At 50.4% G+C, this 23,808-nt stretch overlaps 2 protein-coding genes and 1 pseudogene across 2 annotated transcripts; 1 reads left to right on the top strand and 2 right to left on the bottom strand.

Annotated features, from left to right (window-relative positions):
* Positions 1 to 6,177: 6,177 nt before the first annotated feature.
* LOC113563441 lies at positions 6,178 to 7,035 on the bottom strand. Its single transcript, XM_026975097.1, has 2 exons — positions 6,480 to 7,035; positions 6,178 to 6,380 (listed from the first exon to the last, which is right to left on the bottom strand). Exons 1-2 carry the CDS (start codon positions 7,033 to 7,035, stop codon positions 6,178 to 6,180), a joined length of 759 nt encoding a protein of 252 aa, XP_026830898.1.
* Positions 7,036 to 12,058: 5,023 nt separating this feature from the next.
* LOC113563440 lies at positions 12,059 to 13,956 on the bottom strand. Its single transcript, XM_026975095.1, has 2 exons — positions 13,455 to 13,956; positions 12,059 to 12,882 (listed from the first exon to the last, which is right to left on the bottom strand). The coding sequence occupies exons 1-2, from the start codon at positions 13,954 to 13,956 to the stop codon at positions 12,059 to 12,061; spliced, it is 1,326 nt and encodes a 441-aa protein (XP_026830896.1).
* A 4,800-nt stretch (positions 13,957 to 18,756) lies between these two features.
* On the top strand, positions 18,757 to 20,315 carry LOC105282372 (annotated as a pseudogene).
* Positions 20,316 to 23,808: the final 3,493 nt, after the last annotated feature.

Here is a 23,808-nt window from a genome sequence, read left to right as displayed (position 1 = left end):
ATGATTAGAGTGAGTCGTCCCCTTACAGAAAATAGTGAGAGGCAAGGGGACTCACTCTAATCATTTTTCATTTCATTTTTTAGCTACATTGTTTAAACAATTTTGTTATAAACGATTAATATTTTTAACATGTTTAATTCACTTCACATAACTAACAATAAATGTCAAAAGTTGATTTTATTGTATTTTGAAAGTCGCATGTCGAGTTACTGTCTATTCAAGTAATTTTTCGAGTTGTCGTCCGCCATATTGGATCCGCCATATTGAATTTTGAAAATCTGATTTCAGATTCGGATTCAGCGACTTAAAAAACCAATATATTAAAAAGATCGAACAGTTAAAAAATATAGTTTCACAAGGTGTTTCATGCGCAATGCCAAACGAACGCGGCACTTTAGGGATTGTTTACCCCCTGAATATTTATATAAAACAAAACAAAAAAATACGTGTTTCTTAATTAGCTTTCCTCTTAAAGTTTTAATAGATTTTACTTCGATCAGATCAAAACTGATTTTGTGCAGCAAGAAATTGGTCACTTTAGGGGTAGTTCACCCCCTAATTTTCACTCCCCTTCTAACATACCTAGGCCGATTTTCGTCTTCTATCGAAAGATACTTTCATACCAAAAATCATTAAAATCGCTTCACTGGTCTCAAAGATATCGCAATTTTTCCATTTTACCCCCCATTTTGGGGGATCGTTTCACCCCCTAAATATGTTTTTCCGCCGCTAAAAAAAATACGTGTCCCTTAGTTTTTCATGTATTATAACATATCCAAATTTCAGAAAAATCGGAGAGTGACACTTCCATAGGTTTACTTGTAAGTCCCACAATCTAGGACCCAATATCGATCCTTGCGGCACCCCTTTTTCCATGCGATAGTATTTGATGTTTCCTTCTTCGTCGATCCATAGTAGTGTTCTTTCACTTAGGTAGCTTTTGATTATTGCCGTTATATATTCCAGAAAGCCCCTGCTTGCCATCATTTTATTTATCTCTCCCCATGGAATCGAGTTAAACGCGTTTTTAATATCTATACTACATGCCAAACAGTACTTTCCTTCTGCCGTGCCTTCCTGTACAATTCTTTTAACCGCGGTGATGGCGTCAATCGTAGATTTACCCTTAAGAAATCCGTACTGATTTTTTGAAATTTTTGGTCCCTTTTCTTCCATGTAGGCGTCAATTCGGTGTAGAATTACTCGTTCGAATAACTTTGCAACTTCGTTAAGTAGACATAGCGGTCGATATGAAGACGGTTCTCCCTCGGGTTTTCCTGGTTTTTGAATAAGCACCAGTCTTGCTAGTTTCCACTGCGTGGGAACTGCTCGTTCTCGTATACAAGTATTGATTATGTTTAATAATAATTCCGGCGCCAATCTCGCAACCATTCCTACCGTCACGTTCGTCACTCCATCCGGTCCTGGCGCTGGGCGACCCTTCGTTATCATCTTTTTAACCACTAAGCTTAGCTCTTCTTCGCCAACCAAATTTAGTTCCTCTTCTAGTTGTACATTTCCAGGCATTGCAGTATCCACTTCACGGTTCAATAAATTAGTTTCAACGGCACAATTTAATAAGTTAACATTCGTATCGACATCACGCGGTAATAAATTAACATCAATATTTTCGTCGTTTGGAAATAAAACCTCTAAAATCCTATTTACACTATATATATCTAACGCTTCGCAGGCATTCCTACCGGTCGCTAGTTTATTAAGTACCACCTGATAGGGCTTTCCCCATGGATCCTTTTCCAGAGTTTCCAAGAGCTCCTCCCAGGCTTTCCTTTTTGAGTCCTCGATCTCTATTTTTAACTTACTCCGTACCTCTCTATACTCGTTTAATGCCGCATTAAAACTTTCTTCCGAGATCCTTTCCTTCTTCCTTTTGGTCCGTAGATATTTCCTCATCGTGCTTATACATGTTTTTCTTTTCAGGTCCACCGCGTCATTCCACCAGTATACCGATCTTCGCTGGCTGCCTTGCACTCTCTTCATGGATTCATCGTTAATTTGGGTAAGTATTTTTCCAATCCGTTTACTACCTTCTTCTACATTCTGAAAATCGTTTCTTTTTTTCCAGGTATGCAGTAGGATGCTTTCTTCCATCAGGTTCGGGTCCAAGGATTTATATTTCCATTTAGGTAAGTATTTTGCACGTGTTTTCATAATTTTTCGCGTTGAAAAATATCGCTGGTCGCTCGTCCGCATCCGCGTAAACATTTCCCTTGCTTACGTTATACGGTTCCGCTATTATCGCAATTTCCACCTTAGATTCTATCATAGATTTAAATAATAGATCCTGCGCCACTCTGCAATGATTTAGGTTAGTTTGTATTATCTTCATTTCCGGTCTCGCGCTCTATCCTCCGTATAGACTTCCCGTTGCCTTCGTTTTCCCTATTTCGATAGCACACCAGGCTTCCTATTCGGTGATTCGCGTCTCTTCCATTCTCGTTGCACGCCGGGCAGTGCGGTTTATTTGCACAGTTCGACGTTCTATGACCTATTTGTCCACATTTAAAACATGCTCCCGATCGGTCCACCTTACCGGGACACCTGTCTCTTATATGCCCGTTTTCTAGACACTTGAAGCATTGAATCGGTCTCGCCTCTATTAATTCAATTCTCGCTTTCGTCCATCCAATTCGTATTCTATTGTCTCGCGTTACCGCAATTGCCATTGTAAGCGGGCACAAGACCCACACAATTCCAACCCCTGATTTCGTACGTGCAATTTTCCCCATTCTAATGTCTTCCACATTTCCCTTTCCTGCTCTAGCTACCGCTTCCTTAACGTCCTGCTCCGTTGTGTCGTCGTCCAATCCGATTATCCGCATCTCCGCCTTCTTTGTCGGTCTCCTGATCTGCACCTCGGATTCCGGAAACACCTTCTGTAATTTCTCCGCTAGTGTATCCGCCTTGTTCTTATTCCCTTCTCCTTCTATCTCCATTAGAGTAGCTCCTGTTACTGTTTTCCTCATCTTTATGTCTTCGATCCCTAGCTCCTCCAGCGAGATTTCCTTTTTCGCTTTCGCTAGTATATCCGCCCCCGTTATTCCTTCTTTTAGACCGGCCATCCAGACTGCTTCCGCCTTCGGTGGTCGCCTCCTCATTGTTCGTCCTGTTTCTCCTTTACTCGGAGTCCAGCCCGACCGTTGTTCCGTTCTCTCCAATTTTCCTTCCATACTCCTAATTCGTCTATTTTTCCTTCGCACTGTCGTCCATTCATTCCGATCCTTCAGCGGTGGGAAATGCTCCTCTGTCCGTCCTCCATCTGTCGAGTCGTCCTCTGCCGTTGTGCCATATTGATCCTGCAGTTGCGCTCTCTCGGTGCCTCGTATCCTCGTCCATGCGGGTCTCCTCGGCCTCTCCATGTCTCTGTCCTTCTGTGTCCTAAGTGTTTCCCGTTGTGCCATCAGTCTCTCTATTTGTTCGGATAATTCTTTGTCCCTGAGTTCTGCTGGGTCTACCTTCCTAACCGGTTTCCTTAATTCTTCCACTCTCCGTATATCCGCCTTCCCTTTCCTAAATTCTACCTTCGGAGGTGGCATCTTCCGTGCATCCGCTTTTTCCTTCGCTAATGCCTCCCTTTTTTCTGAGTCCGACTCCTTCGTTGGTACCCAGTTGTGCTTCACTTTCAGTTCCTTTTCCATCTTTTTATTATCCTCTATCAGTATTTTATTCACTTCCTTGTATCGTTTACTATTTGCTTCTAATTCTTTGTTTTTCTGTTCCAGGTTCATCGCCACAGCACGCAGCTCCCCCATCTCAGCGTCGCGTCCCTCATCGATTGTACCTCCTTGGATAGTTACACATTTCTTGGTAAGTATATTCGTTCCTTCTCTAAGCCGTGAAATAAGTTTCTTCATCTTACCATTAATCTTTCCTTGTAGATTTTTTGATTTTCCGCGTACATCATCCAACTCGTCTAACCATTCTATCATTTGTGACCCAATACTCGTCGGAGTGTCACCTAAGTAGATTTTATCGTCCCGAACACGCGTGGATTTCGTTGCGGTACTGTCCGAATCCTCATCATCATCTGTAATCGTTCTTGTTTTCCGCTTTTTTCCTCTATCAATTTCATAATCCATTTCCTCTTCGGAACATAGAGAAATCGTGTCAATCGGTTGCTGCGTCTTCTCACCTTCCTTCTTGATATCCTTCTCTGCCCTAAATGTCCTATCGAGAATCGAGTCCTTTTTCAATCCAGTCGTACCAGTATCCGTCCCACAGCTGCTTCCAGCCGTCTTCGCAGTCACTTTTACTTCCAAGGACCCCGCGGTGCAATCCTTGGTCTGCCCGTCGCCAGTTAACGATCGGGAGGAAGCCAGGCAGCTATCACTCCCCCCGGACCGTTCCTCATCATTCCGAACTGATGAAGTCGATTTACCTTTATGTGTGCTTTCCATCATATTCGTATAAATGAGGTGAGGGTTTTTGTCGTCAAGGGACCCTCATCCTCTGTATCTCTTTCGAGTCGCTTCGGTTATTACTTAGCTAGTAAATGTAATCGCTATATCCTCGTGACGTTTCAAACAGATCCCGGGAAAAAACATATATATCGGCGTATCTGCGTGTAGGTGTATATGTGTGTGTGCGTGTGTGTCTGCGTATGTGCGTGCGTGTATTTGTGTGTCTGCCTGTGCTTGTATACATGTCTTAACTCTTTCCATCCCGTCATCTTCGCTGTTTAAATTGTGTTATTCGCCACCTTTTGCACTGTACTATGCCGTATTCATGCTTGTTTAAGATCAGTAAATTTCGTTATCTTCTCTTTAATTTTCATTTATTATTCTTCAACGTTGAGTTACATTATTTCCGTTACGATTTAGTCGCGAAAAGTAAATCCGCTTCGTTCAAATACCCGAAAACATGTTGTCAGTTCGGATGACTTATTTCCAGAACACGTAAACACGATTCCGCTCGCTCCGTGTTGTCCATGCCCATAAAAGGCAATTTTCTAGCCGAAATTAGGGCAAATTCTGTTAGTCTCCGTGCCCGGACGTGAAAATCCGGGGATACACTCGGATTTTTCGTTCGGACAAAGGGCAGAAGCGACTACGACGCGATACCGAGTGGATCGTATAACGCTCGTGTCATCGTTCCGAACAGTGTCAGAATCATCGCGCGGTGCGCTCTCAAATCACGACCGTCGCAGAGTTGTTCGGCGTCTCTACTACGTTGAGGTCTCCTACGTTGAGTGCCATTGAACTGCAATTTCGAACTGTTGTAATAACGAACGGTGCAAGAGTGCCCTCCGTCGTCGATCGCTCGTGAGGACGTGCGCGGCAAGATCTCCGCAGAGCAAGATTTCCTAGACCTCCGATCTCGGATTCATGTCCTGCCGTTCAAACGATCGAGCCGTCGGACATCGATCGCTACAGCGTGGTCCAGCACTCTCGACCGAGATCAAGTGGTGAAGTCAAATAAAGCCTTATTTCGACCAAATCCTTGCGATCAGTCTTTTACGCTCCGCTCTCCTGACACCTCTCCTCTCGCGTTCAAGAAGCTCCGACCAGCACGTATCTCGCGCTCATTGCTGAGCGATCAGTGAGGCCGGCGTGGTCAACCGACCGGCCTGCCTTTGGTACAACACAATGCTTTATTATCTAATAGCGTAAGATAATATTGCACTCACCCCGCGTCCTTATCCTCTCCCTTCCCTATGTCCCTGCTCACTTTCTCTTTCCTGGTAGATCGCTTGCTCCTCCGCGGCTTGGGCGTCTGACAGTCAGCCATCGCATTGTGATACGCCTGCACTTGGCTACTCACCACCTCCTCAAATGATCTTTCGACACTATTCACTTCGTCCTCCTCTTCCACGTCACTTTTCTGTCCTGTCAGTGGAGGGTCTATCTCCACATTCACTTCCACCACGTCCATGTTCACTCTATCCTCCGTGATATCCACCGTCACAACTCCCTCACTCACTTTTCCACTCTTCTCCTCCTCGCCAGGTTTCGTTGCGCTATTCTGACAGTTTTTGTGTCCCATCCTGTGACTGCACTCCCTTCCTTTCTCCTTGCACAGTACACACCTACTTTCGTTGCCACACATTCTCGCGAAATGTCCCGATTTTCCGCATTTATAGCAGTTTCTACTGTAATCCTTATCACTTGTACACTTTATCTTTAAATGACCGTATTCCAGACACTTGTAACACTGTAACTACCTTTTTTCTAATAGCGTTACATTCGCCATTGTCCATCCGATCCTCACTTGTTTCATCCTCGCAACATTCCACGCTGTTCTAATTGGCAGCCGCAACCACAGGGTGCCCAGTCCATTCGCCGTTTTCCTAATTCTTCCACAGACTATTTCCTCCTTGTCACATCCTCCTATCTCCGCAACTGCCTGTTTTGCCTCTTCCTCTGTTACGGAATCGTCCAACCTCCATAACTGTATCTCCGCTCTTCTCTGGATTCTCCTAATTTACACCTGTGACTTCCCCAAGATGTTATACAATTTACCGGATAACTCCTTGGTTATCTCCTTCGCGTTTTCACCCCCTATCTCCATTACTCTTCCTCCAGTGAGCGTTGTCCTCGTTTTAATTTGGTCGATACCCATTTCGTCGATATTTATCTCCTCCTTTGCTTTCCTGAGCACTTCCGCGTACGTCATCCCTTCCATACTTACCGGGATTTGAATCGCTATCGCCACCGTCTTTTCTTCTCTAACCCTTCTTGGGATCTTCACTCTTCTTTCCTCTTTCCTTCTTTCCACTTGTCTTCTCTCTTGCATGTTATCCTTCCTCTTCTCCTCTTCTCGCCTCGGTTGCACTTGTTTCTCCTTCGCTTCGTTCCCCTTCACCTCGCTCCCCGCTCCAGCCTTGCACCATGCAGGTGGTGCCGGCAGAGGGACTCTTTCTTCAACCTTCGTTCTTCTTATCTCCTCCTGATCCTTATCACTCTTTATCGCTAACAGCTCTGCCACTTTCCGGTCTATTAATTTATCGATTCTGTCAACGATCTTTTTCTCTATCATCTCGTCCGTTATCCTATCGTACTCGCTCTCTTTATCCATGCTCTTTGCAACATGCCGGGGACTCTCTCCTCCTTACACCTTCTCTCTGATCAACGGATGATCCTCCTCTTCCGAACTCACTCGGCGCCCTTCCGTCTCTAGTCCTTCCCTCGGTATACTCCATGATCTTCTTTCCATCTCTTCCTGTCTCCTTGGACTTCTCACTTCCTTCTTAAGCTCCTCTATTTGTGTTTTGAGTTCCGCTATCTCCCTTTTCATCACTCTCTTCTCTTCCTTATCTTCGTCCTTCGACCTTTCCAACAGTACTGCCGTGGCTACACTTACCTCCTTGACTATGTTCCTTAACGTCTTGACATATGTTCCTTTCAGATTACTGGATGTCCTTGCAATCTTGTCGACAAGCGCCATTTTCTCCAAGAGTGTTATAGCTATCTCATCTGAACTACCTTTCTTTACTCTTTCCATCCTATCCTTCTCTTCCTCGTTCATCAGGATCTTGCTTCCTAACCTAGGGTACATTTCTAGCAACACTTTGTCATCCTCGAGTTCTCTTTCTTTCCTCTCCGCTTCCACGAGTCTTTTCTTTGCTGCCGCTAGTCCGACGTAGTCGCCCGTTGTCGGTGGACGCTTTCGTCCTCTCCTTTTAAACTTCCTTTTGGGGGAATCCTCTTCCAAGACCTCAACAAAGTGTCCCGATTCCGATGCCTCATCCTCTCCATCTCTGGAGACTTGAGACCGAGCCGGCGACACTTTTCGTCTTTCTTCCTGTTCCTGCGTCTTCTCCTTGATCACCTTCCTCGTAGCGCGCATTCTTTTCCTTTTCGGCGTTCTCAGCTGGATCCTCTCCACGTAAACAGCGATATGCTTCAACAGCTTCGCGTACGCTTGTATCTTATCAATTTTCTTTCTTTTTTCAGGGTCATCGTCCGTGGATACTGCCGTGTCGTCAACGTTGTGGGTCTTCGCAGGCACTGTCACATCGGTGGAGGGCCCTGCGGTGCAGCCCTCCCCTTGCCGGTCACCAAGATGTCCAGGAGAGCGCCAGCAACCTTCACTCTCTGGACCAAGGGAGCCCTCACCCATCCGATTGGTGAGGCGGTCGTCATCCATTTTCATTGTGTCTTCCATGATGTGTAGCGGTTGTCGGAGGGTTTTTATAGAGGACCCCCGACCTTGCAGTTTCGAGGAACCTCCAGTTCCTCCGTAGGCGGGCTTGTGAGTGTGTGTATGAATGTGTGAGTAAAATAAACTAAGCTATTGTGTGTGTGTGAGTGTATGGATGTGTGTGGATGTGTGTGAATGCGTATGGATGTGATGAATGTCTGAGTGTGTGACTGTAACCCGCTACGGAGGAATTACGGAAACTCGGGTACCTTGGGAGCGTTTATTCCCATACTACGCCTCCAAACTTGAAGGACGTAGCCCCTGAGGGCAACCTAACCTAACCTTTTTTTGGAAGAGGAACCCGTCATGGGCCCCCTCGCTCCCCTTGGGCGGGTTGCGAGGGGACTCTTACTCACTAAACCTACCTCCGTCTGCCAGCCCTGGCTGTATGGGGCGCGAGATCGGCCTAACGGCACTTCGTTCGCGATCCACGTTGCCCGGTGTACGTCCCTAGCGCCGGTGCGTTGTCCTTTCGGGCCCTAATCCCCACCCACGGAGTGTGGCAGACCACCACTCCGCGGGGACCTCCCCTCTCGTGTTGAGAGGAGGTTTTAGGGCGACGGCCGACACTCCCAAGTCAGCCCTCGCCCACCCGTCCCTGATACACCCCGTTGGGGGTCGCGGAGTCCTCGGACCCCTCAACGATGATGGCCCGAGCAGATGCCCCGACGACCAGTCACCCGAGTGCCCGGGCAAGTGCCCCGTTGGCACTCTGCCTCCAACAGGGGTCACGCGCCTGCAGCCCCAACTCCACTCGAGTTGGGGCCCTTCCCCGTGACTCCGGAGGGAGGTCTCTCCGACTTCCCTCCCGAGTCTCCGCCCCTGCTGCTCGCTCTCCCGCCCCGAACGCGACGAGGGGGCCGCCGGTGTCGCTACGACAACCCGCGGCCCCTCCGCCGTCATCCGTGGCCGGGACCCCTCCTTCCGACCCCAGGTCGGCGCTCGCGCTCGGCCTTCTCCTTCCGCAGCATCACCCGCTCGCAGAAGGAGGAGACCGCCCTCCAGTTCCTCTCGCTCCCGACCATCTTCCTCATGACGGTCGGGAGCGAAAGGTCCTCCCCTACGACGTCCTTAAGGACACGGCGTTCCACACCCCACACCGCGCATTCGGCAAGGGTGTGGTCCGCCGCGTCCCTTTTCGCCCCGCAATGGTAGCAGTGCGGCCCGCGCTCCTTCCCGATACGACACAGGAACTCCCCGAAGCATCCGTGTCCGGAGAGAACCTGTGTCGTCCTGTAGGTCAACGTCTCCCATCCCCTGTTCACCCACTCTCAGAGGATGGGCTGGACGGCCCCGGCGACCCTCCGACCCGATTCGCCCGGGTCGGCGAGTCGCCGCTGCCACTTCAGCAGCACCGCCCTCCTCGCCTGGTCCCTCAGGGCCCCCTTTGCCCTGGCCGTTAGCACCACACCCCTCTCCCACAGGTCCCGCCGGCGGAGGTACGCGTTAGCGTGCCCCTCCGCCAGCAGCTCCACGGGGGGAGGTGCCCGCCAGGGCCAGCGCCGCTCTGTGAGAGACGGTGCGATACGCCCTCACGACCCTCCCGGCCAGCCGCCTCTCGGCAGCCCTCACCACCTGGAGGGCCCGCCGGGAGGCCGCGAGGTCCCCCGCCCAGACCGGCGCCCCGTACAGGGCGATCGACCGCACCGCTCCTACCAGCAAGCGGCGCACCCGCGTCTCCGGGCCCCCGAGGTTCGGGAGGAGGCGACTCAGCGCGTTGGTCGCCCCCTCCAGCCTCGGGGCCAGCCCGCCGAAGTGTTCCCCGAAGGACCAGGTGCCATCCAGGATGAGGCCAAGATACTTCATCTTGGTCCCCACCGGGACGCTGACCCCGCCGACTCTTATCTCGGCCGGAGGCGGCAGACCCCGGCGATGGTTGAAAAAGAACATCGCCTGGGTCTTCTGTGGCGCCACCTCCAGCCCAGCCTCCCTGATGGCGCGGACCACCACCGCCACCGCCAACTCCGCCAGGCCGGACGCCTCCCCCCAGCTCGGACCCTCGGCCATCACACAGGTGTCGTCGGTGTAACACCTCACGTGACAGCCGGGCGGCAGAAGGACGCGCGTGACCCGCTCGTACGCGAGTCTCCACAGGTACGGTCCCAAGACCGACCCCTGCGGGACTCCGCGCTCCACCTCGCGGGTCCTGGTGCGCCCGTCCTGGTCGATCCACTCCAGCGACCTGCCCCGGAAGTACTCCAGGATCACCCTCGCGAGGGAGGGAGGGAGGAGCTGCGTGTGCATTTCCTCCACTATCACTTCCCAAGGGAGGGAGTTGAAGGCGTTCACTATGTCTAGCGACACCGCCACCACAACTCCCCCCCTCGAGACAGCGGCCTCCGTGAGGGCTCTCACGCTCAACACGGTGTCCACCGTGGAGCGGCCCTCCCGGAAGCCGAACTGTCTCTCCTCCTCACCCGGAGCACCCCCAGGGAGGTGCCGGAGGAGACGGCCCGCTATCACCCGCTCGAACGCTTGCCGATCTCGTCCAGTAAGCATATCGGCCGGAACTTGCGCACCGCCGCCACGTCTCCCCCGCCCTTCGGGATGAGGACCAGCTTGGCGCTCTTCCAAGCCGAGGGGAAGCGTCCCTCCGCCAGGCACCGCTCGAAGAACGCCCTCACCCTCGGGGCCAGGACCTCCATTGCGAGGGCCCAGACCCTGCTGGGAATCCCGTCCGGCCCCGGAGCCCGTTGGCCCCGAAGCCGGCGCAGGGTCCCCGCCCACTCCTCCGAACCGATCCCCGGTATCCCCTGGGGCCGCTCGGAGGTCATCCACTCCGGGGACCCGGGCACCCACCTCCCGCAGGGAAAAGGGTGTTCAGGACCCCGCGCAGCTCCAGGGGATCCATCTCCTCGGTCTCCGGGGGCGTCCATTGCCGCAACTTGCCCATTACGAGCCGGTACGGACGCGCCCAGGGATCGCCCTCCACAGACCGGAGGAGCTCCTACCAGGCCCTCGCCTTGGCGTCCCTGATCGCCGCCCTCAGGGAGCTCCGTCTCTCCTGGAGCTCCCCGAAGCGCGCCGCAGCTCCGCCAGCCCCGCGCTTCACCAATAGGTGAGCCGTCGCCGAGGCCGGCCGGCTCGGGGCATCGCAAAGTCGCACGCCTGCGTCACGATGTCTCCGAGCCAGCCTCCTCCTCCACCGTGCCCTCCTGCCTTTACGGCCACGTGGACGCGAGCAGGGCGGCGACCAGTCTGTCGCCAGACAGCCCCTTGAGCGCCCATCTCCGCAGTCGGGATCCGCCCGTCCCCTGTTGGCGGGGGGCGGAGACACCACCATAGATATATATCTATGGTCCGACAGCGTCTCCACCCCCGACAACACTCTCCACCCCGACACCCGACGCGCGAGGGCCGGGGATGCCCAGGTCAGATCGACCACGGACTCCCCCGCCCACCGCACGCAGGTGCTGTCCGAGCCCTCGTTCACCAGCTGCAGGCCCAGACTCGCCGCCCAGTCCGCCGGAGCTCCGCCCTTCGCGTCTGGCCGCCGGGAACCCCAGAGCGCGGACTTCGCATTGAAGTCCCCGGCGACCAACAGCAGGCCGCGGGGGTGCCGAACTATGCACCCCCCAGCCTGTCCAGGAATCCCTCGTACTCGGCGAGACTCAGGCTCGGGGACACGTAGACCCCGACCACGGTGATGCCTCCCCATTGCGCCGCCTCAAACTCCCCCCCGACCGCCAACACTTGGAGGGGAGGGGAGCCCGCGGCGTCGCCACGAACTATCGCGACGAAGCGCCTCCGCCGACAGCCCAACTGGGACTGTCCACGGGGGGCCTGAACGGCTCCGCCGCGACTCCCAACGCATAACCGCGCTCCGCCAGGCTCTGGAGGAAAAGATCCTGAGCCCGGCGGGCGCGGTTAAGGTTGGCCTGGAGGACCTGGCCCGCCATTACTCCACGTCCATGGCCGGCTCCTCCAGGCCCCTCTCGTCTTCATCGTCCTTTTCCTCCGCCTTCTTCCTCCCCATCGAACGGGTCGCCCGCCGGGGCTTCGGCTCCTCCTCCCGCGGAGGAGCCGGCCCTCCTTTGTCCCCATTGGCCGGCGTCGGCTCCAGCGCCGCGCCCGCCGACGGGGCCGCCTGACTGGGAGCCGGAGAGGTGACACTTTGCGGGCGGGGAGCGGCCTCCGTCGGCCGCGCTCCTCCCTGGGCCCTCATCTCCGCACCCCTCTGGACCCCACTACTCCCTCCCTTGGAGGGCGGAGCACAGGCCGCGCTACCCAGCCTGTGGTCCGCCCTCCTGCCGAGACCCGTGCACAGGGGGCACTTCGGGTCAGCGACGCATCCTCGCGCTCGATGACCCGCCGCGCCACACCTGTAGCACAGGTCTCGGCGGTCTTCTCGACTGGGGCACGTCGCTTGCACGTGTCCCTTCGCCAGACACCTGTAACACATCAGGGGCCTGGGCTCCAGTACGCTTATCGGTGCCCAGGCCCAGCCTACCCTGATCCTGCCCAGGTCGGCGACCTTTTCGCCGGCCTGCGCAGGAAGCCTGATCCAGGAGGTCCCCAGACCGTCCGAGGACCTCTGGATCGTCCCTATCTCGACGTCTCGGGGGTCGCAGCCTCCTGCGGCTGCGACCGCTCGTGACACCGACTCCTCCGTTGCCGCGTCTTCCAGCCGTCGGACGCGCAACTCCACCTTCTTCACGGGTCGGGTGATCTTCACCCCCGACCCCTCGACACCTTCTCCAGGCGGGAGGCCAGTTCGTCCGCCTGGATGGCGGACTCCGGCCCAGGGATCTCGTAAATGAGGGCCTCCGTCAGGGTCCTCCTCACTCGCGGCGCGGCGATCCCCAGGGCGTCTATGTCGACGCCCTTCTGCGCCTTCTCCACGGCCCCCTTGTAGTCGCCGTCGGCTACCGTGATAACCACGGCAGCCGTCTTGGGCGACTTAGGGGGCTTCGGCCCCTTCGCGCCGGGTCGACCGCCGGGCGGGGAGGGTTTGCCCGTCGCGGGTTTGCCCCCCCACTGGCCCCTCTACCTGGGGCGGGTTTGCCCTTACCCGCAGGGGCCGGTGGCTAGGCGGTTGACCTTACGGCTCTCCTGCCCACCACCTTCGACCACGGCTGCTCCTTCTCGCTGGCTGGAACCCGGCTAGCCGGGCCGGCCACCGCCGAACTGGGCCGCTGCTCTGCCGGAGGGGAGTTAAGGGCGGGCGGGGCTCCGCTCGCCCCACCACCCCCCTTCTTGCCCTTCTTCTTCTTCTTCTTCGTCCCGCCGTCGCCTGACTCCTCCGGTCCTGCTTGGGGGGACGGCTCCGCTCCCTCTCTCACGCCCCGCCTCACCAGGGGCGCCACCGCCTCCGCGACGATCCGTGAGACCATGGTCCCCATGGAGGCCATAATTCTGGCCTCCATGGCGACCAGGCGGTCCTCCCCTTCGGCGGAAGGACCTCCTCCCTTCTGCGGGATGGCCTCCGTCCGGAGGCCTACCTCCACCGTTGCCGGACTCCTCGGCGGAGTCACCAGCCTCCTCCCCTTGACGCGCAGGACGGGGGAGGTAGCCACCCGCTGGCTCTCCCCCCCCGTTCCAGGCGTCCCCATCCCCCGACGTCCCCACGGTCGCCCGACCCATGAGGGAGATGGTGTCCCTCAATTCGCCTATCTGCGACTTGAGAGACTCCACCTTTCCCCTCAGGGCGGTGTTCTCCTTGCTGAGAGAAGGGGCTTCGGTGCCCATCCTCTCCGCGATCACGGTGAGTGCCGCCCTGATGCTCGCCGCGGCCTCCTTCAGGGTCTTGACGTACGGGCCCTGAAGGTGGCCCGACCTCTTAGCCACCTTCACCATGGTTTTGAGATGGTTCATCACCCGAGCCTAAATGTCGGGCGACGGATACTCCCGGAACCACTCCATCTGGACTTCCCACGAGTCCCGCTCCCTCTTGTAGGCTGGCGACAGAATGGAGGCGAGAACCTCCATCTCCCGCTCCCACTCCCTCGACAGCCGATCCTTCTCCCTGGCGGCGCGCTTCGCCTCCGCCAGCCCGACGTACTCCCCGGTGGTCGAGGGCCTCCCGCGCTTGCGCTTTTTGCCGGCCTCGCTCAACGACGCGTCCGTGTCGACGTCCCCCGGCAGGGACGCTACGTCGCACGTCGTCGAGGCAGTCGAATCCCGGGAACTGTCCCGGCTGGCCCGACCGGTCCGACTGCCCGATCGCGCGCTCGACCCACCTCTCCTTACCATTTGGCGGGTCCGCGGCCGTCGCGTCCCCCCGCGGCTGCCGTCGGCCGCGGAGGAGGAGGCCACCGCCGGGTTCAAAATGGCCCTCAGCGAGATCCCCTCCTCCACGTCCGACACCACCACCACCTCTCGAGGCGTCTCACTCGCCTCCACCTCCACGCCTTCCGGCGTCTCCGCGCCCGTCTTCCCCCCCGTTTTCCCCGAAAAAGAAATCGCATTATCCATATTGCAGTGTTAAATTCTTCGGGTTCGGCCATCATGGCGTCCCCACCGCGGTGGGGAACCTTCCCCCGGTAAATTTACGCTAATGAAGTGTGGGACAGCCGAGAGGCGGTTTTCGGGTGGCCAACCCTAGTCCCACCGAGACCCGAAAAGAGTGGGGTTACCGGTGAAGCCGGCCCCCGGTACAAAATTTTGGGGCTTTACGTCCGGCGACGCCGTGCAGGCCCCGATCCGAACGGGGTCCTACACGGCCCCGACCCGGACGGCTCCAGTGCACTCACCACCGCCTGGCAGCCACGCGGTTATGGGGAGACACTGGCCAAGTGCTCCCCCGCTCCCCCGCCCGGCACCGACGCTTCAACCCCCGCATTGGCTCCGATCCTCCGCCCGCCGCTAACGGCGCCCCATCACAGGGCGCCCCCGCCAGCCCGATCGCCAGGGGCAAGCCCCCAGCGGTCGAACCAGCGGGCTCCCACGTTCCGCATTCGGCCCGAGACGCCGGGCGCACTGCCTGACCCCCCGGGGAGAAGAGGCCTGGTACTTGGCCAGCAACGAGCGGCACGGTCGGGGAGCTTACTACTCCCCCCTTGGCTAGTCTGCGGGGAATATCCACAGCAGGCCGACCGGGGCCCAATCATTCAAACACTCATACCGTGACTCGGGTGCCCCCGGGAACGTCAATTCCCGTATCTGCTACACCGTAGCAGGCCCCTGGGGGGGCCTTTTTTTAGATGGAAGCTTTATGACCATCCCTCCGGGTCCGGTGACCCTTCGGGGGTGTCCGGGGACTCACTCTAGGACGGGAGTCGGCCAAAGGCCCGATTCCTCGCCAACCAGAGCATACCCCGGTAAACCACCGTCACTGGCCTGCCCAAGGTACAAGGGTCCCGAAAGCGCGCCGCCGAAGCAACGCCCCCGAAGGGCCCCCCTCCCCTCGGTCCGCGTTTCGTTGAAGGCGCACTGAAGGCTACCCCCAACAGCTCCGCGTAGGGCCTTACCCCCCGTAGCAGAGTGAGGCCAGCCACCACTCCACTACGACCTTCCATTGTGAAAGATTTGCGACCTCCAGCTAATTCATCCGGATTAGGCAAAGGTCATCCCACCCCGAGGAGAGGCGAAACCCACCCCATGAAACCCATACCGCGACCGACCCCCGCTCCCCCCCCTTAGATAGGAGAATCCAGGCACGACCAATGAATCACTCCGGGCGCCCCATCAACAGGAGAAGCAAGAGCCGTAAGGATAGAAGGGGAAAAAGGGAAAGGAATTGGGAATTAGGAAAAAAAGGTAAGTACATATATGACAAAACACACACTTCCATCCTCCGCTCCTTTACACACCGTGGCACCTGCCACCTCCCCTCTGTCTCTGAGACCGGCGATCTTATCCGGCCCCTCCGCTGTTCTCGCTCTCCATCATTTTCCTCATGTCCATTTGCTTTCTTTTCCTTTCCCTGTACGCATTACAGCTCGTGCCGCCGATCCAGTGTCTTATATCCAGGCCGAGGGATTCACAGGCCACGCACTTCGCACTGTTCACACAATCTTTAGCCCTATGGCCAATCTCCCCACATTTGTGACAAGTGCCCGAACGGTCCACTGAGCTGTCACACGTGGCACCAGTGTGACCGTTTTCCAGGCACCTGTAGCACCTCAATATTCTCGGCTCTATCCTTTCCACTCGAGCCCACGTCCATCCTATACATATCCTCTCCTTCTCCATCACATTTCTCGCCACCTCCGCCTCACATGATACCCAGACCATCCCATATCCTCTCCTCGACCATCCTATTCTTCCCACTCTGACCTCATCTATCTTTCCGCCTCCCCTTTCTGGACACCGCCTCCCTAATTTCTTCCTCCGTCATATCTTCCCCCAGTCCGCTAAGTCTGAGATCAATTCTCCTCGTCGGCCGGGTCACCTTCATCGGGTCTCCTTTGAAAAACTCCTTAAGTTTCCCTGCCAACTTGTCCGCCTTCTCCTTCTTGCCTTCTCCTATGATTTCAATCAAGGTCGCTCCTGTTGCAGTTTTCCGCATCCTCGAATTCCTGATTCCGAATTCCTCGAGCGAGATGCTTTTCTTCGCCTTACCAAGAAGCTCTCTTCCCCTCTCCTTCTCCTCACACGAGATCACCACTGCTTCCGTCACCAATGGGATCCTCGTATTCTTATCCATCGCTCTCCTTTCCTCTGCCTTAGCTCCTATACTCCCTTCCTCTCTACCTGGTTTCCTTGCTCCTTTGTGCCTAACCACCGTCCAGTCCTCATCTCCCTTCGTCTTCCTGTTCCCGTCCTTCGCCTTATCCTTTCCTCCTCCACTTCCGATCCCAGTTCTTTCTTCCACCCCACTAATTTTTCTTCTTTCTGTTTCAGGTCGCTGCCGTGTGGGACTCATCACCGCTTCCAGGTACCCCGTGGGCTTCTTCCTCGTCGCCGTCACTGTGGATTTCTCCGAGCCATGGTCTTCGTCGCGTTGTTGCAGGTAAGTAACCCTTTTTGTTAACTCCGCTACTTCTCTTTCGAGGTCATTGTTTTTCGCTTTCAGCTCCTCCATATCCTTTCGCATCTCCCGGATTTCCTCCAATATTTCCCCACTCCGCGAACGATTTATCCCCTCCACCGCCGACACTAAAGCAAGCTTTTCCACCACTACCTTCACTTCATCTATCGCATCCAACATCCTCGAGTATGCTTTCTTCCCCATCTTACTTCCCGTCTCTAGCACTATTTTTTGCATTTCATGCATTCGTTGTTGTACCTTCCTTCGATATTTCGTGCTCTCGTCTTCTCCTTCTCCGTCTTCTTCACCTAGATCTTCTTCCATCATTAACCCTGTCATATCCAATTCACTTCCTTCCTCTTTCCTCTTCGCTTCACGTTTTGGAGTGGAAGCTTTCCTCTTCTTACTCTCAATCACCACTTCATCTGTACCCCTTCGTAAATCAATCTCAATAGCCTCTACAATAACCACGTCGTCATCTGTTGCAGGTATCGTCGCTCGCTGTTCCGTAATCGTGTCATGTACAGGGTGGGGAAAAATTATTGGTCAAGCTTTCGCCAGTCGATTCTACTCGTCGAGATCGCCAACGTTGCATCATAAACATGGTGCCGCAAAATTAACTTTCAAGGTCATTTTCAATGTCAAATTTTTTTATTGGCTTAGTCGATTCTACTCGTCGAGCTGAACAAAAGTCTCAAAGGGACTATATGCCGGAAATCAATATTTCATAGAGAAATCTTCGTTTGAAGTTTTTATAAGCCAACAAATTTCGTAAAATTAATTGTGATGAATGTAAAATCTTCTTAATCTACTCTTAACACTACCCAGGAACAACGAAGTGGGCGTGGTAGAATTCTGTTCCCTTTGGGGTGTTGGTTTAACGTGAGTAATCCCCTTGCCTTTCACGTGGGTGCGTGCGTGGATGCGTGTGTGTGTGTGTATGTATGTGTGTGTGTCTGTATTCAAGTAAGGTAGTGTTCAAAGTGAGCACCATTCTTTTCAATGCAAACGTCTACTCTGTTTTGAAAAGAATTGGTTGCTCGAAGAATTTCATCGCTACTTAAAGATTGAATTGCTTCTGTTATTCTGTTAGTCATGTCATTCCTTGTAGTTGGGCGATCACGGTATACTATGTCTTTTATCCTTCCCCATAAATAATAATCCAGGACAGTGAGGTCCGGTGATCGAGGTGGAAAATCGATTGGACCATATTTGCCTATCCACTTATTGGGAAACATATTATTTATCACTGCACGAGCAACTCTGGATGTATGTGACGGGCATCCATCTTGTTGGAACCACATATCCTGGCGCTATGTCGAAATCGGGCAATACACACGTAATCATAACGTGACCACCAACGATAATTATGTACACGAACGTTTATCCAATGTTTAATCAAGCAATTTACTTTGTAACTGTACATTTGAGCTGTTGATTGCAATTACCGATTCATCGTCACACAAACAGGCTTGTGACTTTCTCTCTGTCTACTCCGTCATCTTCTTCCCGGCTGCACTCCAATCTCGCGTTATTCTTCATTTCGAAATACATATATACATATTTCGTGAGACTTCATATCTAGCATATCTAATAGCTATGTCTTATTCAAATGAAGAAGCATATGATATGCTGCTACTTTTGGGAGAGTGTCGAGGTGTATTCGCTGCAGCAGCAAACTTGTGGCAAGAGGGTTTTCCTAATCGTACTCCTCACTCGCGCAACGTTTTTTCACGATTGGCTAACCGAATCAGAACCGAAGGAGTCGTGCAGTCTCATCATAATAAAGGTCGATAGATTAGGCGTGCTGTTAGGGATGAAAGAAAAGCTAACATTCTTGCATCGGCAGAATTGAACCCTCATGATTCGTTGAGGCGCCGAGAAATAGATTCTGGCGTCAGTTATAGTAGTATCCAGCGAATATTCAGTCAGCACAAGATTCACCCTTACCGAATGTCTCTTCATCAAGCTTTAATTGATGCTGATTTCCAAAGTCGGCTTACATTTTGTAATTGGATAAGAGAACAACACATACTTTCCACCAAAATATTTTATTTTCTGACGAATCCACATTCAAAAACGATGGTAATGTCAATACGTGGAACTGTCGTTATTGGTCGCACGATAATCCTCACTGGTTGAGAGAAATTGATCACCAGCATATTTGGAAAGTAAATGTTTGGTGCGGCATTATTGGAAATCAAGTCGTAGGTCCTGTTTTCTTTGATGAAAATTTAAACGGCGCTAGATATACAGCTTTGATAGAGACACAACTTCCTGTGTTACTAGAAAATCTACCTCTACAATTGCTCCAGGATATGTGGTTCCAACAAGATGGATGCCCGTCACATACATCCAGAATTGCTCGTGCAGTGATAAATAATATGTTTCCCAATAAGTGGATAGGCAAATATGGTCCAATCGATTTTCCACCTCGATCACCGGACCTCACTGTCCTGGATTATTATTTATGGGGAAGGATAAAAGACATAGTATACCGTGATCGCCCAACTACAAGGAATGACATGACTAACAGAATAACAGAAGCAATTCAATCTTTAAGTAGCGATGAAATTCTTCGAGCAACCAATTCTTTTCAAAACAGAGTAGACGTTTGCATTGAAAAGAATGGTGCTCACTTTGAACACTACCTTACTTGAATACAGACACACACACATACATACACACACACACGCATCCACGCACGCACCCACGTGAAAGGCAAGGGGATTACTCACGTTAAACCAACACCCCAAAGGGAACAGAATTCTACTACGTCCACGTCGTTGTTCCTGGATAGCGCTAAAAGTAGGGTGATCCGAATGTTTTTAAACATGCATAACTACAGAGATTTGAGTGAAAAGGTAATTTGACCTTAAAATAATACCTAAGGATTTACTTGACACCATGACATAACAACATACAACATATTTTGTACTTTATGTCAAAGTACTGCAGAGTACTGCTTTGGAGCCTCATAACTCGAAAAGTACTCAATGAAAAAATATTTTATTATAGTGTTTTGGAAAGCTCTCGAGATAAGCTACAAGAATATGTAATGAGAAATAGTAGGTTCTATTTAAGAAATTGAATATGACCTTCATGTGACCAGCAAGTAACTCTTCAAGGTCAAACCAATGACACCATCTTATGTCCCCCTCGAAGCCATACAACTTTTGTCTGAAACATTTTTCTCTAAAATGTTCTATTTCCGAAATAAAAGGGCTGTACGGGTGGTCTGAAGCACCCTGTATATACACAAAAAAAAGAAAAAATATAAATATATTAATAATAATAATAATATATAAAAAAACCTTTGAATCACGCACAGTTCAAACGGTTAATGAATATTTCTTTGGATATTTACTCATAACCATTAAAACATAGTAATATTGCTATGTATATATATATATATATATACATGTGTATATATATATATATATACGTGTATATATATATACATAATGATATATATATATATATATCATTAAAAAAACCTTATAAAGGTGAAAAAAGTACGCCAAGTACATACAAAATCTCACCTTGTATGCAACAAAAAGTTGAAAATGCTTTTTATAAAAATCAAAACTAAATATGAAATCAATAGTTAACTAGCCAAGTACCTCGAAGTAATTCAGTTTGAGTATTTTATCCAAATGTTTTCCATGCATACTCTCTTATCACATGACGACATTGAAGTACTTGGTGTGCCCGTGTCGCAGTGGTCATGTCTTCTTCTAAATATCTTTTAAAAGTCTTATATAAATTTGTACAGCATCTTGATTTGTACTGTATTTTGTATCTTGATTTTCAATAATGACTCACAAATCTTGTTAGAAATAAAATGAACACATTTACAGTTTTGCAGATTAAGAAAGTCATTATAAATATCTCTTTTCATTACTTAGTCGATACACATAATTTGTATGTAAAGTACAGATTATAGGTAGGACATGTTTTAATGCGACCCGGGCATACCAAGTACTTCAATGTCGTCATGTGATAAAAGAGTATGCATGGAAAACATTTGGATAAAATACTCAAACTGAATTGCTTCGAGGTACTTGGCTAGTTAACTATTGATTTCATATTTAGTTTTGATTTTTATAAAAAGCATTTTCAACTTTTTGTTGCATACAAGGTGAGATTTTGTATGTACTTGGCGTACTTTTTTCACCTTTATAAGGTTTTTTTAATGATCACATTGCTTTTTGTAATTATCTTTTAACAAAACTGTAGTAGTATTATTGATGTATTTTTATCTTATACTATCTTACCGGTTTGCATTAATGCTGCAATACTGTATCCGATACATAATGTACTAAGGCCCAATTTTTTCACCTCTCGATAACTTTATCCAAAAGATATCTCGTAGAATCAGTTTTCTTCACTTTTGTAACCTGACAGAATATGGTAATTTATAATAACATTCTAGACACTTTGTGTCAAAAGTGAGTAGTATGAAGAATAGCTATCCGTTAAATACGTAATTAGAGGTTTCAATGAAGAAATAAATTTTTAGTTATCTGGAAGATAGCTATTGAGAGGTATGAAGAAACCGGGCAGAAGTGGAGAATGAGAAAGGAAGAGAGATCAGTCTATTAGTTATCTCTGAAGGAGTTTTTTATTTTCTATGGATATTGCGGATACAAGTGTTGTATACCGATAATTTTGTTTTGTTCGGTACCGCGTCGCATGAATGGACATATTGGACTGGATATTGTAGTGCAACGTCGTCATCGTTGACGTGGTGCAACGTCGTCCCCGTCGCCGTCCGGCGACGTGAACCTATCGTGCGTATGTGAACGCCCCTTTAGGGACAAACTCGCTTTGCTTGTGTGCGTGCGAGTGTACGTACGTGAGTCTGAACCTGAATCTGGAGAAAAATGAAACGTCACAAGTGTTGCATACGATTACGATATCTGATGATGGAGTGCACCAATTTTTTTCGAAGTGGTCGCAATCGAAAGCTTGCATCCACATTATGTTATAAAAGTATCGTTAGATTTTTCATTACGTCTTTAGTTCCTGAGATATTGTAATCAAAAGTTTATTTGACATGAATTTGACGTGAAATTCCGGATAAGCTACTTGGTAGCGCGCGACGTCTATGCATTGGCTCTCATTGCTCGGAACCTTGTTCTTTATGTACTTGGCGTCGCGACGCTACCGCGTCGCTCGATTATATATAACTATTGAGTCGTATATGGCAACGGGTTTAAGCTGAGTGCTATAGATCTCTGGAAACACCTGCGTCATGTAACGCAATCAAAGAAATTACTCCATGGAGTCCAGCTTTAACACATTCCATTGGAAGGAGTCCCACGAACTCAGCCACCGGGAAAATCCCGCAATAATTCCAGGGCTGATGTTATTACAGGTTACTTCACAGGGTACCTGAATATTGCTGACTGAAGCAGCAATGAATAATAATAAAACCGAGGTTATAAGAGTCAGTAGCCGACAACCCTGGGCAGCCATTAGACTTTACTTAAGTAATTAAAATATGGTGTGACATGGCATTCGCCTACATAAATACAAGGATATATACATATAAATATATCCACACACATATACATATACAGGGTGGCTCATTTTAATTTATACAGTCGATTTTTTAAAAAACTAAAAGAGATACGAAAAAATGTTTCAGACAGACATGTCACGATTTCGAGGGGGACATAAGATGATACCATTGGTTTGACCTTGAATAGTCGTTTGAAGGTCACGCGAAGATCACCTTCAATTTCTTAAATTGAAACCCCAACTTTTTATTGCAGATTCTTATTCTCCATCGAAAAGTAAGTAACTTTTGTCTGAAACATTTTTCCGAAAAATGTCATCTTATGTCCTTAAAATGTCCTCAAAACTCATCTTGAAGATCATTTTAAGGACATAAGATGACATTTTTCGGAAAAATGTTTCAGACAAAAGTTACTTACTTTTCGATGGAGAATAAGAATCTGGAATAAAAAGTTGGGGTTTCAATTTAAGAAATTGAAGGTGATCTTCGCGTGACCTTCAAACGACTATTCAAGATCAAACCAATGGTATCATCTTATGTCCCCCTCGAAATCGTGACATGTCTGTCTGAAACATTTTTTCGTATCTCTTTTAGTTTTTTAAAAAATCGACTGTATAAATTAAAATGGGTCACCCTGTATATATATGTATCTATTCCCGTTCATAAAAGGCTACTACGTAACTTAGGTAATAACTATAATTCTAAATTTAGTATATTGTATTGGTTTTACTCGTTTATGTGTTTTTTGGATTTTTCCTTTTTCCTTCTTAACTATTGATTAGCAACATTAATAATGATTAATAAAATAAAATAGTAATATGTTCGATATAATAGTTGGTACCTATCGAAGGTCGGTAATTGGTTAAGTAGTGAATATGCGTTTGTCGGTAACCTGTCTTATATGGTTATGCATTGTCGGTAACAACTTATGATGTACTTTGGTTGACGATAAGTGTCAATGGTAAGTTATAATATTAACAATATGTTGGTAGTTTATACTGTAATTCTAGCGATTAATTCATAAATGCGTTGATTAAGCAAAAATAAAATTTTTAAGGTTATTGGACATCGCAGGATGTCACACTCGTGCCCGAGCACTAGAATCTCGTCCCAAAGGGGCGGTTGTCGCCGAAATACGTCGTCGGACGCCGGCGCCTTCCTTGGGACGAGTCTAACGCGACGGCTCGCCGCCACTATCTCCTCTGCGATGATG

Source organism: Ooceraea biroi, chromosome 14 (genome assembly GCF_003672135.1).
Source record: "Ooceraea biroi isolate clonal line C1 chromosome 14, Obir_v5.4, whole genome shotgun sequence".
NCBI classification, from domain to species: domain Eukaryota; kingdom Metazoa; phylum Arthropoda; class Insecta; order Hymenoptera; family Formicidae; genus Ooceraea; species Ooceraea biroi.
This window is presented reverse-complemented; position numbering and strand designations above follow the sequence as displayed.